Source organism: Saccopteryx bilineata, chromosome 5 (assembly GCF_036850765.1).
Source record: "Saccopteryx bilineata isolate mSacBil1 chromosome 5, mSacBil1_pri_phased_curated, whole genome shotgun sequence".
Classification (NCBI taxonomy): domain Eukaryota; kingdom Metazoa; phylum Chordata; class Mammalia; order Chiroptera; family Emballonuridae; genus Saccopteryx; species Saccopteryx bilineata.
In genome coordinates, this window is record NC_089494.1 from 212,190,704 (window position 1) to 212,209,998 (window position 19,295).

At 37.5% G+C, this 19,295-nt stretch overlaps 1 protein-coding gene across 1 annotated transcript in view; it reads right to left on the reverse strand.

The window, feature by feature from the left end:
• Positions 1-1,770: 1,770 nt before the first annotated feature.
• The window catches only part of MOB1B (MOB kinase activator 1B), a 56,680-nt gene continuing 39,155 nt past the window's right edge, over positions 1,771-19,295 (reverse strand). The window contains exons 3-6 of the mRNA XM_066233926.1: positions 16,751-16,844; positions 14,789-14,922; positions 12,063-12,226; positions 1,771-7,490 (exon numbers count right to left, since the gene is read on the reverse strand). Coding sequence (XP_066090023.1) covers positions 7,413-7,490; positions 12,063-12,226; positions 14,789-14,922; positions 16,751-16,844 — 470 coding nt within the window. The 3' untranslated portion in view covers positions 1,771-7,412. The remainder of the gene's footprint in view (positions 7,491-12,062; positions 12,227-14,788; positions 14,923-16,750; positions 16,845-19,295) is intronic.

Consider the following 19,295-nt stretch of genomic DNA (forward strand, 5'->3'; position numbering starts at 1 on the left):
TGGAGGGTGGCGGAGGACGATCTCTCTTCGGGTGATGGGTATGCAACATAACTAAATGACAAGATAACCTGGAAATGTTTTCTTTGAATGTATGTACCCTGATTTATTGATGTCACCCCATTAAAATAAAAATTTATTTATAAAAAAAACAAAACAAAACATGGAAGACAGTCCACATCAGTATGGATTAATATTTCTACTTCGTCTTTTGCACAAATACCAATTAGTGACATTGGGCAACTATGGCTACTACCATCAAAATATTTTCAACCTGACGGCCCAAGCACAAATGCCTCTAAAATAATGATACTCTGAAATTACTCTAAAATACACACTTCTTGCCTGACTAGGCGATGGCACAGTGGATATTGCATCGAACTGGGATGCAGAGGACCAGGTTTGAGACCCTGAGGTCGCCAGCTTGAGCACAGGCTCATCTGGTTTGAGCAAAGCTCACCAGCTTGGACCCAAGGTCGCTGACTCTAGCAAGGGGTTACTCGGTCTGCTGAGGCCCACGGTCAAGGCACATATGAGAATGCAATCAATGAGCAACTAAGGTGTCACAACATGCAATGAAAAACTAATAATTGATGCTTCTCATCTCTCTGTTTCTGTCTGTCCCTGTCTATCCCTCTCTTTGACTCTTTTTCTGACTGTTAAAAAAAAAAAAAGTTTAAAATACACAATTCTTTTTGGAAATGGGTAAAATTAAATTCTTCTAATACTATTCATTTTAAAATGGTCTATAATGAAGACAAAATTTGATAAAATCTTAGTTTGATAGAAAGGTCAAAAATAATTAAATATTTTGCTAACTGTTCTCATAGTAATAGTACAAAATAGTACAGGAGTCCTACCTTATCCTCAGGGAGTATGTTCCAAAACCCCCAGTCGATGCCTGAAACCTTGCATTATACCTAACCCTATATATGCTATATTTTTTCCTATGCGTACACGTTATAGCTTCTCTGGTATTTCTGAACAGCCAGCATCACTACTTTCACACTTTGGGACCATTATTAAGTAAAATAAGGGTTAGCTGAACACAAGTACTGCCATACCTCCACAGTTGATTAAATAACTGACATATTTATTGACTAACAGGTGGGAAGCATATACAGCATGGATACATTGGACAAAGGAATGATTCACGTCCTGGGCAGCAGGGGGCAGGATGAAGCAGATGGCACAAGATTTCATCATGCTACACAGAATGGTGTGCAATTTAAAACTTATGAATTGTGTATCTCTGGAATTGTGTATCTCTGAATAATATTTTCAGACACAGTTGACCATGGATAGCTGGGGATAAAAGAGGACTACTGTATATTTAAAGAAAACAAACAAAAGTATAGGCTTCAAAGTCAAAGCAAATTTGAGTTTTTAAACCCTACTCCTAATCAGTGACTTATACAATTTCTGAGCTTTCGTTTTCTAGTATGTATGATTAAGATACTATCTTCCAGGGTTGTAAATACATAACAAATTTTAAATGTTCAACATCTTCCAAATATCTTCAATATTTCTCTAAAAATGTGTTCAGTGTGAAAATATCTATAGCAAAAATAAACAGTAATATAAAGTCAAGATTCATGGCCAAACATAACTATTTATTTATTTTTGTAATAAACATTCAATTTCTTCCTTTAAAAAACCTAGAATTTAAATACTTCTTCTCATCCCATCACATACAAGTCTGTATACATTATTTACATCTCTCAATTAAAACACAGATTTGCTGACATTCAGTATCCTCTTTTAAAATAAAAATGATGAAGCAACTAAACTTTGATCAGTAACTACAATTTGAGTCATCTTGGCACAGTTTACAGTATAGTGCCTGTGTTACATTCCATATTTTAGACCATTTTCCCCTTTCCAGCTTCTTTGCTGGAGAGAGAAACTGTCTATCCCTAATAGCAGCACCCCTGTCTTGACACATTCTCTGCAATACTTGTACAATGTGAATGCTGCCCCTATGCTTCCATTATATGGCACTGGCTGTATTTTTCTGCTTTTGTCCCCACAAATGACTTTTAAGGGTTTCCATGTGTACTGTATTCTCTCTCAACCTAGATTTCATGACACTGTTTCTAAATCATTTTAAGTAATAATGCATAATAGAAGTTCAACTAGAACAAAACTTAAGTGTTCCCCTACAAGATTAGTGCCCTTTAGCACTCTACTTATGCATGTACAAAAATAACAAATACATTTTAGTGGCTTTAAAAAACTATTTCCCCTAAAAATAGTTATCTCAGCAGAACAGTTTAAGGAGAAGAGTGTTCTTACAATGAAAATGTACTAATTTATTTTACAACCTTCAGATTGAGTATTACAGAAACAAAGTAAAAAGAAAAACATGTGCAAACAAGTAACACCCACAGATAAAAATATATAAAAGAGAAGTTAAATATTCACAAAATGTTTAATTTATATCGCTAATGATCTCAGCTTCAGTGACATATTTAAAGAAAGCTGTCAACCAAAAACAAAACAAACAAAAAACCAAAAATGCCTATGTATGTAGTATCTTTCAACACTTCAGCTGAAAGCTATGTATTGACAGCAAGTACTTCAAAAGCACTAACAACGAGTACCTGCACAAACTATCCGTTTTGTTTTCGAAGTTTGGGTGTTTGGGCGGGTGAGAGGTATGGATGGTCAATAACAGTAAGGAAGTAATTTACCTCCAAAGAGAAGGGGATGCTGGGTAAACCATACAGCTGAAAAAACGCCAGTGATTTCACTACCTATCTTTGAGAACTATAATCCAGAATTACCTGTTGTATAATACTATATGTAGAAAAAGAAATCTGCATCACACTAGCAAAACTGAGAGTACTCAGTATTTTAATTTGTATCTTTTGTCAAAATTTATGTATCGGTTCAGCTACAAGTAGCAGACATGGAGCAGTTTTATACCTTCAAAATGAGTTGGCTCATTAGGAAAGCCATAAAAATTCAAATTGTCTGCAGTCAGAATTGTTATTGTGTCTCAAAATTAAACTTTTCCATTAAATCTTGAGATACCTTTACCATTAAATATTTATCTCATGTACCATTAAACTGACAGCTGAACAACAGGAATTCTGATGGTGAATCTTTATGACAAAATTCTTAATATTTAAATTATTTTAGGCATGGTCCTTAAAATATAGATCTAGAATAGCATTTCTAAGAATTGATATATTCTTTAATATCCCAGATAAATTTCAAAATAAGTAAAGTTTTCCTCTTGTTATGCAGACACATTTTTGAATTACAAATAGACTTCTGGTCCCCTATTTTTAAAAAAGACATGCACAATTTTTAAAGTTATAAGTGATATATGAAACGGTTACACAATTTTAAATATATTATCTGTGGTATGTAGGTTTAAAACTTTGCCTAATTTGTATATAAAATTTATCCCAATTTCTCTGTAAAATAATCTCGTCTTTAAATTCAAATTGTTCAATGAGTGAAAAAAAAATTTTTTAAGGGATGGAGGTAAAGGCTGTTGTTTTCTTAAGCTACTTCTCTCTTAAATATTGGATCCATTTTTTTTTCCTTACTGTCCCTTCAATCAAAACCATCTTACAGTAGTCAAGATTGAATTCAAGACTTATCAGGGAAAGAAATAAAGAATAGAAAACAAAATAAAGACTTTGATTTTTTTTATTATTATATATAACTGTAAGATAAACTAAATTTTAAAAAAGCTGTACATCCAAATGATACTGTCTACTTCAAAGCAGTGACAACAGGAAACTATTATTTTATTGAATGATGCTACGTATGCTCAAAACATCCTCTTCTGCAAATTCAGAACCTATGGCACATTCTTTTGAACTTCCTTAATGGTTTAGTCCTAAAAAAACAGCATAGCAGAGTTGGTTTGGTGAATGAGATAGGTCATATTAAGTTGCCAAATACACTTTTTGGTGTGCAACTAAAATGATAAAATAGATTTTCTTGCATAGTCATAAACTGATTCTTAAAGGCATCTCTGAAAGATTTCAAAAACTTTTACCTTTGCAGCATAGCTGGAATACATAGTGCTCCCAAAGGAACCACCCTGAAGATCAACTCTCATTTGGATGTTTAAGTTATAACATATTTATTTTAAAAGAAAGTCCTACAACTCAGTAATTGCATCTCACATATTTTACCATTTCAGTGGTTATCAAAACCTCTCTCAGAGAGGGTATTGACAAAGGTATAAAAGAAATCTGTCATTTGCTATTTTCCCATGAGCGAGGAAAATGCTAAATACATAAAATGGAGTCTGGTGATTACATGTAAAATATAAATATCCACATCATCTGTTCTTCCTGAATATAAGCGATTGTAGTCTTTATCTTTCCTGACAAAATAGGCAGTAACTCAGTCTGAGATATATTACACACTAAACATGTCTTCTCCTACCAAATACATTTTATTCTGACCTTTTAGAATTTACAAATGACAAAGGTAAAAAGCGATAGCAATCTGAAATCTTTCAACTGAAGGTAAACTGACCTCCAAAACTTCTACCACCTAACTAACACATGCTTACTGTTTTAGTGCAGTTTAATGCAATGGGTTTTATGGGACACAATAATCAAGTCCGCAAATGAAAGCCAGAAGCACCATCTACTGCTAACTAGAAAGATTTTCACCCTTTCTAATATATATTATCTCCAACACCATTACTCCATCATTTAAAATAATTCCTAAAACTTGCTTCACATCATTTAACCAAGCATTGTGAAAATAACACTGTAACTTACTACATTATATTTTATGCCTTTATCAGCAGATGAGAACAACAATTTCTGTTTTGCATCTCTGTCTAAAGAACAAGGATGAAAATCTTTATCTTGGTTATTTATAAATGTAATAAAGTGAGCTGGAAAGAATCCAACAGACATTCATAAGCAAGATCTGCAGCAAAGCCAAGATTTGAACCTTATTTATAAAGGGCATCTCACTAATGCTCATGGGAACCAACCAAATAAAGGCAATTTTTAATCAAATCACGTATTTCCACATGCTCTGGTGAATGTTTCCCTACCTGTAGCTATGTTACACACCATGTACAATGCTGGCCTCTCCCTGGGAGGACTTCTCTACTTTGTTACCACCTACAGACCTATATGACTCTCTATTTCCCAGTAACTCTATTTTAAGGAATACTCAGAAGCAGGCACCTGAGATTCTGGCACAGTGACTGACAACTAACTGCTATATACATACAGTGGGAAAGTAGGTCCTACTACTAAATATTAATTTATAAACATTTCCCATTTTTTACAGTATACTACTGTATAAGGCTTAAAAAGAGCAAGAATAATTTTTCACTATTCTCTCTACACTTGGCTATTGCAACCCCTTTGTTACTAGGTTGCTACGAAGTCAAGTGCAGTACGGAAGACTAGAGTGACCATGTGCTTCATTTTCCTAAATAGATAGGGCCCTCAAATCACTTGATGCTGAATTTTATTTCTGAATCAACACAAAATGGCTGATATTACATATTTGGATACCAAAAGATTTAAGGAAATCAGTTCTTGCTGCAGTTTATAACTAAGCATTACCAATGAATGTCTAATATATACTGCTCACAAAAATTAGGGGATATTTTATAGCTTCATATTCATTTTGAAATATCCCCTAATTTTTGTGAGCAGTATATTTGTCTCTGACAGGCTCTCCTGGGACTTCTACTGTGTGTACTTGGAGAATGATTGCTCTAAATAAAATGGAGGTAAAGGCAGTTCCTAGTGATCATAATTGTCATGGCATTAAACTGTATCACTGCTCTACTTGTTAATAGCAAAAACAAATAGTTATTTTTAGAGTCTTTTCTAAGCATTTTTAGTCTATACAATTTCAGAGCAAGATTTCTATTCTACAAGGAAAAGGGTAACTGAAGAAAGAGTATATATTTCTAACTGCAGAAACAGATTTACCATAAATGACAAAATTAAATTCTGAAAAGTATATCTCAAGAATAAAACTGAAGTGAAAAAGTTAATATTTATTTTAAAAACTTATTTTCAGAACTTATTATGAAAGTAATTCACTAGAAAGTCATAAAAATTAAAATGTAAAAGTTAGTAACTACTGAATTAGCACTTTCATTATTTGATATAACCCCAAAGAAAAATATTTCACAGTGGAAAATCAGAAGTCAGAATGCTTCAAATTGGGCCTATAATAAGCAAAGAATGTACTGTATCATTTAAAAATGACAGGCAAACACCAGCTCCATTCACTGAATGAAAATGCTGGAAAGTGGTCAATTTCCCTAAACAGTCTTTGAATTCCTTATTTAACATCTATACCTAAAATTAATAACTTATTTTTAACTTCCTAAAGAAGTTGATTCCTAAAAAGAAGTCTCTAAGACTCTGCTTATAAGAAATTGATTAAAATCATGCCATTCTATTCAAGGGTTTTAAGACAGGACCTTCTTGACCTTTACTCCTCATACTTAATTTCATCCCTAACTCCCTATACAAACTAACCCCTCACCACAAAACACACGCTCCTATTACCACTTCTTCAAAGTAGAAGGGGACTCTGCTGACTTATGGCTCGTTTGGCAATTGCTAAAAAACCTCTCAGTTCAGCATCACTTCTGAAGATGGCAAACCTGTCTATAACCTGAATATTCATACCTACAGTGCAGTCAGCATGTAGAAAAAAGCCTAAATGCAAGAGGTACTGCATTTCAACATCCTCAAGTTTCAGTATCACAAATATCAAGAGATGGAAAAAGATCTGGTTGTAGAACTTTAAGCATTTGTTGAACAGAATTACCATCAATATAAAAAATAATTAGGAAATACTAATTTTCTATGTTCTACATGCACACCTTTACAAATTGTTTCTTCAATGTAGTAAAAGCTGGATATCATCAATTTAGGTGAACTATGGCTTTTATCATAGATATCTTAAAACATGCATCAGTAAGTGCCCTGGGTAATCATCCTAATATTGTTTCAAGCTCTGTTTGGTTCTGTGTCTGTGCTTTGCACCTAAGAAGTGAGCCTGCCAAGGCACTTAAAAACATAAGTCTTCTGGGGACTTCAAAAATTGGCCACAATTTACACAACACAGAACCCCATCCATCAGCAGTCCAATCAATAAGCACTTTCTTTCAATACACAATATTATCAAAAATTCTACAAGTAACCAAAAACAAGTTAAAAAAATACCATATACCACTAAGACAAAAGTTATGCCTATCAAATGTATAGAGAATGGTTCTTGGCTTCCTCTAGCAATAGAATATGGTTTCATTTATTCAGAATAAAGGAAAAAGAACCCAAATGAGCCCCTCAAACCAAAGACAAAAACAACTGAGATAAAAATAAAATACAATATCAAAATACACTCCACAAAACTTCACTTCAGGAACAATTGACACAGTTCTGCATCCTTTATCTGTCCTTTGAGGTGAGTTTTTCAATCAGTTCTTGGAGTGGTGCAAGTTCTCTTCTATCAACCAGGTTGAATTCCTATGCATGGTAAAAAAATGCAGAATAGCAAAACTTATTATTTACATCTCACTCCAAAGCAGATTTCCATTAATACTTACTTGTTGAAAATTAGCTTTTTTTGTTTTGTTTTGTTTTTTTGTTTGTATTTTTCTGAAATTGGAAACGGGGAGGCAGACTCCCGCATGCACCTGACCAGGATCCACCCGGCACGCCCACCAGGGGGCAATGCTCTGCCCATCTGGGGCGTCACTCTGTTGCAACCAGAGCCATTCTAGCGCCTGAGGCAGAGGCCACAGAGCCATCCTCAGTGCCTGGGCCAACTTTTTTGCTCCAATGGAGCCTTGGCTGTGGGAGGGAAAGAGAGAGACAGAGAGGAAGGAGAGGGGGTGGGGTGGAAAAGCAGATGGGCGCTTCTCCTGTGTGCCCTGGCCGGGAATCGAACACAGGACTCCTGTATGCCAGGCCGACGCTCTACCACTGAGCCAACCAGCCAGGGCCTGAAAATTAGCTTCTAAAGTAAATAAAAGTCACCTGGCCTGTGGTGATGCTGTGTATAAAGCACCAACCTGGAATGCTGAGGTCACAAACGGAAAACCCTGGGCTTGCTAGGTCAAGGCACGCATAACAAACAATCAATAAACAACGAAAGTGAAATGACTATGAGTTGATACTTCTCACTCCACCCCCCATAACATCAATAAATAAAATCCTTTTGAAAAATTAATTAGCCTGACCGGTGTGGCACAGTGGATAGAGCATCGTCCTGGGAAACTGAGATCCCAGGTTAGAAACCCTGAGGTCACCAGCTTGAGTGCAGGCTCACAGGCTTGAGTCCAAAGGTCACACTGGCTTGAAGCCCAAGGTCTCTGTCTTAAGCAAGGGGTCACTGGCTCAGGTGGAGCTTCCCCCTTCCCTGGTCGAGGCACGTATGAGAAGCATCAATGAACAACTAAAGTGCTACAACTATGAGTTGTTGCTTCGCCTTCCTCTCCCTTCCTCCCTCTCTCCCTCTCTCCCTCCCTCCCTCCTTCCCTCTCTCTCTCTCTCTCTCTCTGTGTGTCTCTCTCTCTCGGGAAAAAAAAATGTTTCAAAAATTAATTGAAGAAAAAGTAAAATGAAAACCAAGTCAATTTTATTTTATTTTTATTTTTTTTATTTATTCATTTTAGAGAGGAAAGAAAGAGAGAAAGGGGGGAGGAGCAGGAAGCATCAACTCCCATATGTGCCTTGACCAGACAAGTGCAGGTTTTGAACCGGCAACCTCAGCGTTCCAGGTCAACGCTTTATCCACTGCGCCACCACAGGTCAGGCAAAACCAAGTCAATTTTAAAAAGTTTCTATTCTCTAGCTGTCTTAGGCAAGTCACTTACCACTTCTGATATTGTTCTGATATATGAGGCATATTTCAGAATAAAAGGATTAGTTTATGGTATAAACTAATATCTGCAAGCTATCATGAGATGCTGAAGTTCAAGTCTGAATAGATTTCCCCTAAACCATAATAAATAGAAGTTGTCTATACTTCTGATCTTCTACCATGGTGGAGCATTCTGAACTGCCAATTTGATTCATTTATTAGCATCTGTCATGTGCCAAGCACCACGGTAAGTACTGAGGGGAATAATTAGGGGACATTTAATAACAAGCCTACCATTAAGATTTGTGGAGTCTGCCCTGACAAGTCGGTGGCACAGTGGATAGAGCGTCGGACTGGGATGTGGAAAGACCCAGGTTCGAGACCCTGAGGTCACCAGCTTGAGCACAGGCTCATCTGGCTTGAGCAAAAAAAGCTCACCAGCTTGGACCCCAGGTCGCTGGCTCGAGCAAGGGATTACTCGGTCTGCTGAAGGCCGCGGTCAAGGCACATATGAGAAAGCAATCAATTAACAACTAAGGTGTCACAACGAAAAACTGATGATCGATGCTTGTCATCTCTCTCCATTCCTGTCTGTCTGTCCCTATCTATCCCTCTCTCTGACTCTCCCTCTGTCCCTGTAAAAAAAAAAAAAAAAAGATTTGTGGAGTCTGAACCAAGAACACATATGGATGTATACTGTATGACTAAATTATTAAATTTTACATTAAGCTAATATTGTTAAATAAAACATATTCTGTTCTCCAGCTCTGACAAATATATAGCTTCACAGTTACCATTAGAGTGAATTCATATTTAGAATTCTAAGACTCCTCATAATTCTGCACTTGAAAGTAGTGACACGAGGAGAGCTGGTGCCTGACACTCAGCAAACCTGCTCTTCAAGCGGCTTCACGTGCATGAGTGCAGACACCCTGTCTGGCTTACACAGGCAACGTCCCACACCCTCACCAACAGCTGCCATCTGGTTGCCCCTTAAATCTAGAGGTATACATATCAGAGATACGACCTTCCCTCAAAAGAACAGACTCAAGGAAAAGATCCATGCAGACCCTGGAAATACACTTAGAACCATGTGGGCAGGGAATTCTGAGGTAGAAGCACACCCCAGAAGGGATCTGGGTAGGTATACCACTGGCCCTGTGGCTTCCTCACTCTGTGGGGAGGCGTGCAGCTGGACATGGGCCAGAGCGGGATTTTCTAAATTGTATTGGCCAAAGGCTTACTCAATCAAGGGCTGGTATATATATAACTGATTCACTTACCTTTAAGGTCACAGTGTCCTGAGATGTAAACAGGCTCGGATATGCTAAATGCCATGCATCTATCCCTTACAATTTGCTAAGAGCTGGGAGATTTAGTGTATTTTAAGATCATACAGTAAGGTAAAACTAACTCTTCTGGTGGGAGAATATCCTCTCCTAAACTATTAAAACCTGAACTTCAGCAACCACATCTGCCTAAACCAAAGCACAGATACAAACTTTGGGATAACATTTTTGTTTCTATGGGAATCTGTACATGGAATACCATAGTAATTACCCCTGGCCGGCTGGCTCAGCAGTAGAGCATTGGCCTGGCATGTGGAAGTCCTGAGTTCAATTCTTGGTCAGGGCACACAGGAGAGGAGACCATCTGCTTCTTCACCCCTCCCCCTTCTCTCTCTCTCTTCTTCTTCCACAGCATGGCTCAAATAGTTTGAGCAAGTTGGCCCTGGGCGCTGAGGATGGCTCAGTGGCCTTGCCTCAGGCAGTAAAATAACTCAGTCGCCAAGCAACAGAACAGCGGCCCCAGATGGGCAGAACTTGGCCCAGTAGGGGGCTCTGCAGGTGGGTCCTGGTTGGGGCACATGAGGGAATCTGTCTCTGCCTCCTTGCCTCTCACTTAAATAAAAAAAAACAAAACAGTTTTGGCATGTCACTGTCTCCTAAAATGTGTTTACATAGGTGAAATTGAGACACAAAATATGTGCCTTCAGTGTGAGGAGTGTGTATAGAAGGAAAACAGACGCATTTTACGTTTCTTTTTTCTTTTTGAGAGAAAGGGAGAGAAAGGGAGAGAAAGGGTGAGAAGCATCAATTCGGGTTGCTTTCACCTGAGTTGTGCATTGACCGCTTCTCGCATATGCCTTGACTGGGGTGCGCCAGAGTCCCCTTATTCAAGCCAGCAACCTTGGCTCTTGAGGCCAGCAACTTTTGGTCTTAAGCTGGCAAGCTTTTGGGATTGTGTGGACAATTTCCCTGCTCAAGCCAGCGATGCCATGCTGACAAGCCTGTACTCAAAGCCAGAACAGAGACCTCCACACTCTGAGTCAACAACACTTTCTCCACTGCACCACCACCGGACAGGCCACACTTTTCTCTTTTCTTTAGTGTAAACTGGGTAATGGGAAAAGCATTTATAAGTGTATGCACAAAGATACACAAAAATAGCACAAATTCAAGCCTTCCTCTCATGCACCAAAAAAAAAAAAAAAAAAAAAAAAAAAAAAAAAAAGCTGATCAGTTTATCTTTCCCACCTATTTTTCACTCCTGGCTGTTAGTTCTCTAATTGTTATAGCAGGGTGAGATTATCTTCATTTCTCTTAATCTCATCCCTAAAGCCAGCTCTCTGACAAATAAAAAGAGAAAGAAAAAGAGGTCAACTAAGGAGTCAGATCAAAGACTAACGGACCTCCTGGAATCGTAACACTCTGAGACATTGTCCCCTCTTTTGACATAATGGACAGAAATTAGCTTTAAAATTATTCAGAATGCTTTTTTAAAAAGGGAGTAAAATGGTGTGATATTCAAAACCCATTTCCAGGACAGAGTATGCTAAAAAAGTTTCAAGGTAACAAGGAATTGAGAGTTAAGAGGAATAGGAGAAGTGCTAAAAAAACTCAAGAGCTCAAGTTCATCTATAGCTCTGCCAAACGACCCAGGTTCCTTATGCAGTGCTGCCATATTAGCCCATTAACTGAAACAAATCCAAGGCAGGAATTCTCAAGAGCCATCTCATTTAGACTTGCATGCCACCCGTCTGGAGATGGATGGAATTCAGAAACAAAAAGCCAGTCTTTATCATCATGGAAAGTACAGGAGAGGAGGAAGACTAGACAGATAGAGCAAATTTTATCCTTAACAGTGTGAATGCAGTCTTCACCTCAGAACTCTGTAGATAACTGCTTTTACTTGGGGGAGGGCGGGGAGGAAGGCCGCCTAATACAACTTACCTGGACAAAAAAGATAAAGTGCTTGAAAGATGTATTCAGATGTGCTTCCTCCTGAAGCTGGATCACAGGGTCGAAATGCTGATGGTAAATGTGAGCATAAACCCTAAAGAGGCGCTTGAGTATAGTTTTTGCCACAGACATGAAGTTCTTCGGGAATGGGACACCTAGTAATCAGATAAACAACCCCATCTATTAATAAGAGACAGGAACAAGACCATATGAGTTCGTCAACAAATGGCAACATAAATTACCAAGACAAGGCTGCAAAAAGTCTTTATGAATTACCACTTAATATACCCACTGTACTTTTCAGGAGTTTTCAACATATCATAATGAAAATAAATTTCAAAGCTTCTATGGAATAAGAACTAATCTTCAGTATAGCCCTTTAAGCTTCTAATATCCCAACATTTTACTAAAATGAAACAAATGAATGCCTAAGATGGTAATGGAGCTAAAACTCACACTCATACCCTCAGATTCCGTAACATCATGTCTTAATACAAATATATGCTGAACACAAATAATGTATTAATCATGCTCATTTTTAAAAAATGCTTGCAATATATTTTGTTTTCTATGAGAAATACTTTATTACCACCCCAGTCTACATTTATCCTAAAAAAAAAAGCTGCAATCTCCGCTCAATGAGGTTCACTGTAATGAATTATAGCACTTTTACAGCATTCAACAAATAGAAAATTAGAATGATACAAATTCCATAAACTCTGTCACCCTAGCTAAATAATCCAGATTGGTAAAACACAAGCCAGCCTGCCTTGTGGGTCCCAGGAGATAAAGCATCGACCTGGAATGCTGAGGTTGCCAGTTCAAAACCCCAAACTTGCCCGGTCAAGGCACATACAAGAAGCAGCTACTGCGAGCTGATGCTTCCCACTCCTGCCCCCTTTCCCTATCTCCTCTCTCTAAAATCGATAAAATCTTCACACACACAGACACACACACACACACACACACACACACACACACGAGACAAACAATGATACTACTAGGTTCAATGTCATCATATTTCTTACCGCTCATTTAAAAATATTATATAGGTCACAAGGAAACAGCACAAGTCAAAATAAAGGGACATTAAATAAAATAGTATGCTTATACTCTTCAAAAATATCAGTGTCATAAAGTCCACAAAAGGCTGATGTATACAGATTCGACATTAAAGAAGGCTAATGAGACATGACAACTGAATGAAAAAATGTTTAAAATTTTCTTTTGCTATAAAGGATATTATTGGAAAAATTGGAAAAATCTAAATACTACCTATAAATTAGACAACTGTATACTGTTAATTCCCTGATTTTGATAGTTATACTGTGATTATCTAAGGAAATATACATTGAAGCACATATGGAAAATAGAACATCATAGCGTAACTTAAACTCAAAAAGCTCAAAAGAAAGAAAATGTTGGGGGTTGGGCAAGAGAGAGAAAGCAAATGTGGTAAAACAGCAACTAAAGAACCTGGAAGAAGGTATATAAGGATTCTTTGCATTATTTCTTGCAGATTTTCTAAAAGTCTAAAATTGGGTCAAAATTAAAAGTTAAAAAATATATTATGCAGGACCTGGCCAGTAGCACAGTAGCTAGAGCACCATCCAGAGTGCCAATGTCACTGGTTTGAGCCTGGCGTCACTGGCTCGATCCCAAGGGTGTCGGCTTGAGTCCCTATCAGGACTTGACCCTGAAGGTACCAGCTGGACCCCAAGGTCACTGGTTGGAGCCCTGGTCAGGGCACATATGAAAAGCAATCAATGGATGCACAAGTATGGGGAACAATGAGTTGATGCTCTACCCCCCCACTACCTCTCTCTCTCTCTCTCAAAAAAAGAAATACATATATGATAAAGTGAGGGCATTTATCAAAAATCATTACAATGTATGTGAATAAAGCAGCCTTGAAAAATAGGACTTTAATTACAAATTCTCCACAGTAGTGAAAGCATTCAATAAATGTGTTTAAAACAATCCATAATAACAACTATTAACATTACTATCCCCTCCACCATACCCACCTTCCAAAAACTAAAAGCATAAAATACAGTCAAAAAGTCATTTATTGTTAGAAGAGCAAATTCTTAATTTTTTCAGAAAACATAGCTGTAAGAAGCTAGAAAAGGTAAATCTCATGAACTGTCAAGATGTGAACAATTTCCACCTGAAAGGCCAGCCCTTAAAAATAAATATGAAAAAGCAAATATGAAAAATAAATATGAAAAAGTCACTTAGCTGATAACAGGTCAACCCTTCAAATCTTGTTTTCTTTTCACCTAGCTTATTTTACAGTCTGTAAAATTCACAAGTGAGTCACAAGTTCAAACGCCCTATTTGTCACAAATATAATGTAAAACTGGATATAGTCATATCAACTCCTTCCCTAAAAAAGATATGGATATGACTGTTGAAGATGATACTGACTATCTACCCAATACCCAGTCTCTTTTTTTTCCATAACACAGGCCAGATGTTGTTACTATCTGAGATATGCTGATCTTCTCATTGTTTTAAGTATAGTGAGGTTTACCTTAAGGATCATGATAAACTGGTATGAAAAAGACAGGATACTTTTAAATGTGTAAGATTAGAAATATTTTGATAAATAAGGTAATCTAGTATGGTTCCTGGAATAGGGAGAAAATAAGCGATAGAAACATATAAAATTAAGATAAATCATGATGGATTCCAATTATACAAAACAATTATACCTATTTTGGAGGGAAATAATGTCTCATCATCCAACTGGTCCTGAACCCAAGTCATTAAGTAATCAATATACTTTGGTGCAGAGCACTTAATAGGCTTCTTTATGTTTGTTCCATCTGCCCAATGATACTCATATCTGTATTGGAAAAATAAAAAGCACACAGAATATTAGCATATACCTATACGCAGTGTGTACATCTTTTATATTCTACATGTATGTGTATCATGAATATATACAAGACATGTTTTAAACAATCTGTTCCTCCAAATAAAGATTTTTGCATTTGGAATTTAAATTTAATGTTTTTAAATGGCTTCTGCACTATTTTGCATTTATCACAATCCTAACTAAGCAGATGCCACCAAAGTCATTTTCTGTGATTGATTCTGTGCTCTCCTCACATGTTTTATTTCACAGCTTTCCTTCATATACAGAATTTATATTTTAGAATCATATGTTACCACAGCAGAAAACCTCGCTTATTTCCCACTTCTATGATGACCATCCTCAATTTTTATGGTTGTTTTTCCTTGAAAAATATTTCTCTTCATGTACTACAATTCTCTACAACTTGGGACTTTAAATTTTGGGTCAAGGATGAGGGGGAGGAAGGGAGGGAGGGAAAAAAACCATTTTTCATTCCTGTAGTTTCTTTATAGAGAGCCTGTGCCTGTTATGTTTTAAGAATTAACATACACTTTTCCTATACCAGGTATTTACATAAGGTTTCTGAGGGAAAAGTGATCAGAGCAGTATTCTAAGTGGCAGTAATTCTCCCTCATTCACAGGAACAGAGTATCAGTGTAATATCAGAAAATCTCCCAATTAAATGCCAGTTTCAAAATTTATTAATCTAAGCAACATTTACTGAGTGTTAATTAGATGGCAAGCACTGTTCTTATACCAAAAGGAATTTAAAAGAATAAATCTAACAGGTTAAATAAGATGTATAAGCAACATAATTATTGTTGGAATCCATGGGAGTCCAAAAAGACCAGAGTAACAGGCTTTATTCAAAGGAAGGAAGGAACCCTGCCGGGCACTCCTCCGGGGAGAAGGGCACCGGTTAGGTTACACTCGCAGGGGTCCCCAAACTTTTTACACAGAGGGCCAGTTCACTGTCCCTCAGACAGTTGGAGGCCACCACATACCGCACTCCTCTCACTGACCTCCAGTGAAAGAGGTGCCCCTTCCGGAAGTGCGGCGGGGGGTAGGGGGGTGGATAAATGGCCTCAGGAGGCCGCATGCGGCCCACGGCCCATAGCTTGGGGACACCTGGTCACAGACTAGGGGCAAATTTTATAGCGTTTGGGAGAGCCTGCGGGGGTACTGAGTCAAAAGTTCTGGTATGTTCCCTTTTATGGTTTTAAGATTTCAGCTTTCTGGAACGCTCCCTCTTGGGGCAGGTTGATCAGCTTCCTGGAACTCTTCTGCCTCAAGGGCGATTGTCCAGTAAGTAAGGGTGAGGTCAGGCAGCCAGGTGGGACAACCAAAGGGCAGTTGGGATTTCTGGTAAATTCATATATCTATCAATTATAATGTTATAGTATTATATCATCATAAAGACAAAAAAATTAAATAGAAAGATCACAGCTAGTCTAAAGAAATCAGGTGCATTTGATGTGGGTCTTGAAGAAGGGTAAGATTTTTGGAAATATTAGATGGTAAGAGAGAGATGAGAAGAACAGAATAAGCAAGTTTTCAGAGTATAAGTAATGGAGAGAATAGCAAGCAAGACATTCCCATTAACCTGGTTTGGACAGACCAGAGGAAAGGTAAAACAGAGGAAAATACAGGAAGGGTCAGAAAGCTCAGGCTAATGAATCTGAACTTTATATATTACTAATTGGTAAACCAGTGAAGAAAATGCTAAGTACAGAAATTATATGTTCGGAAACTTTCTTCTTATTTAAGAACTGTAAAATAAAATAAAAATGAGAACTGATCATGAACCATGTCTTACTTCGGACCAGCTGACATCACTGGACAGCTTTCCTCTGTACAGAAATCTGTGATTGTTCCATAAAGCATGTTGATCTGATTGAAAAAATCCACAGCTGCAAAGCAAATATCAGTTATAAGTAAAATATTACATTTTAATTTTATTCAAGCAGAACCTAGATTTATCAGTGTTCATTCCAAACATACACAGATGTCCTAGTTTTTTGTTACTGATTTCTAGCTAAATTCCACTATTATATTGTATAACAAATTCCACTATGATATATGATTTCTCACTTCAATTTTTGAGTGTATGTGTATAATCTGAGGTGCTTAGGCCAGGTGGCCCTCAAGTCAAGTCTATTAATCATGTTGCTCAAATTTTTCTAATTCCTTGTTGCTATTTTTCCTCTGCACTCCATCCATTAATAAAAGATGAGTGTTTAAATTTCCCATTGGGACCGTGGATTTCTCTATTTCTCCTGTTAGTTCAGTCAATTGATTTTATTTTTGAGCTTTTATTAAAGACAAATTCAGAACGTCATATATTCTTTGTGCACTGAACCACTTATCATTTAAATCTTCCTCTTTACATTTTTGCCCTGAAGAGTCTAAGTTATCTGATATTAACATAATATATCAGCTTTCTTTAGATTAGTGTTCAACTTTTTAGTTCCACTACGTTTGCCCCACCCACCATTTAAGGACAAACACTACCTAAGGTGACTTTGAGCTCAACCCCTGTTCCCTCATTATTTATAATCCTAAAATCCCTTTTTATCTGTTAATTACCCATGACCAGCACTCTGCTTTAATTCAGACTTTCTAGAACAAAGGAAAAAAATTAACTTTAAAAGGACTCATAACTGCTGATGAAAGTAGAACAGTAATAAGCATTATACTAAATTTAATTGCACACATTTTCTTCTGCCCTCTTCACAAAGAGCCAAGATTAACTAAGTAGTTGTTAGAGTTAAATTGGCTCCTATAAAACTCAAATTCCCCTCACCCAACTTCCACTAAGACAACTTTTTCAGTAAATATTTCCCTGGCCCTACCTCCCCATCCCCTTAAGCAACTCCCCCCCTCACTCCCAAAGGTTCTGAAAACTATCTGAGACAGCCATCATGCGGGACCTGAAGGTTGGGAAAAGGAGACAGTCTGTAACCAAGGCAACAAACCCCGATATGCCAATCTTAACGTGTCCAAGTGCCTACAGTAACCCCTGTGTCTATGCTCTCTCTCCTGCAGCTATTTCGGCTGACACCCTTTTCTGGTCTCAGTCCGCTTGTATCCAGGATCCAGGAGCTTGTGAAATAAACTTTCCTTTTGGAACACAGTAGCCTTGTGTTTTCAATTCATCCCGTTCATCCTGCAGTTTCTGCCTTTCAGTAATGACTCTGCAACTTCATAATTCTTAAATTGTCCTCCACAAGAGCAGAGGACAGCTTATGGCTTCAAAATAAGACAAGTCTGAATCCCAACTCCTAGATTTACCAGGTGAGTTACTTAATCTCCCTGAACCTCAGTTTCCTACCTATAAAATTGGGTTTAGTATGGAGTAACAAAAAATATGTCTATCATTATGTGGGCATTTAATAAATATTTGTTTCCTTCAACTAACCAAGATATGGCCTCAGGATTCAGATATGGCCACATAAATTATTTATAAGGCATCCATCCAGTTTTTTTCAAAACCCTGAACCTTCTTTCTATCTTCTTTTTGTTTTTAAGTGAGAGGAGGGGAGATAGACTCCCACATACACCTTGACCAGAATCCACTCAGTAACCTGTCTGGGGCCAATGCTCAAATCAATCAAGAGCTATCCTCAGCGCCCAAGGCCACACTCAAACCAACTGAGCCTCTGGTTGTGGAAGAGAACAGGGAGAGAAGGGGGAAAGAGAAGAGGAAAGAGGCAGATGGTCCCTTTTCCTGTGTGCCCTGACCAGGAATCAACCTGGACATCCACACCACGGCTGACACTCTATCCACTGAGCCAACCAGCCAGGGCCTCTACCTTCTTCATGTTATCACTCTTTCTAGCAGCAGAACGTTCAAAACCAGGTCTGGTTTCTGGCTGTGAGACTAGTTGTTGAGTTTGTAAAGATTTCCCACCTTTTACCATTTATCTTCATCTGGCAAGTGAACTAAAGCCAAAAAGCCATTAAAATGCCAATCTTACCAACAAATTCCCTCCCTCTTTTATGTGCCCAAAACGTTTATTTAATCACAATGTCAGTGAGTGGAAATATCTATTCTCAAACCCTATGCACCTCATCAAGTGTCATTTGGGAAGATTACTGTAAGTAAGGAAAATCTTAGAATCCAATACTTCAGTCAAATGCTTTAATTTCAAGGCAGAATTATCTGTTCCAAGGACATGTTCTGATGCTCCAATTCAAAGTAATTTTTGTCTAGCTATAATTGCTAAATGCCTGTAAAATTTCAGAAGTTCCTTAAGTTCTAGGCATTTCAGTAGTACAGACACTTTGTTGTGGCAGTTGAGACAATGAGAATAAAAACAGAAAATGATAATCAGCTTTTATACATACAAGTAAGAATCTCA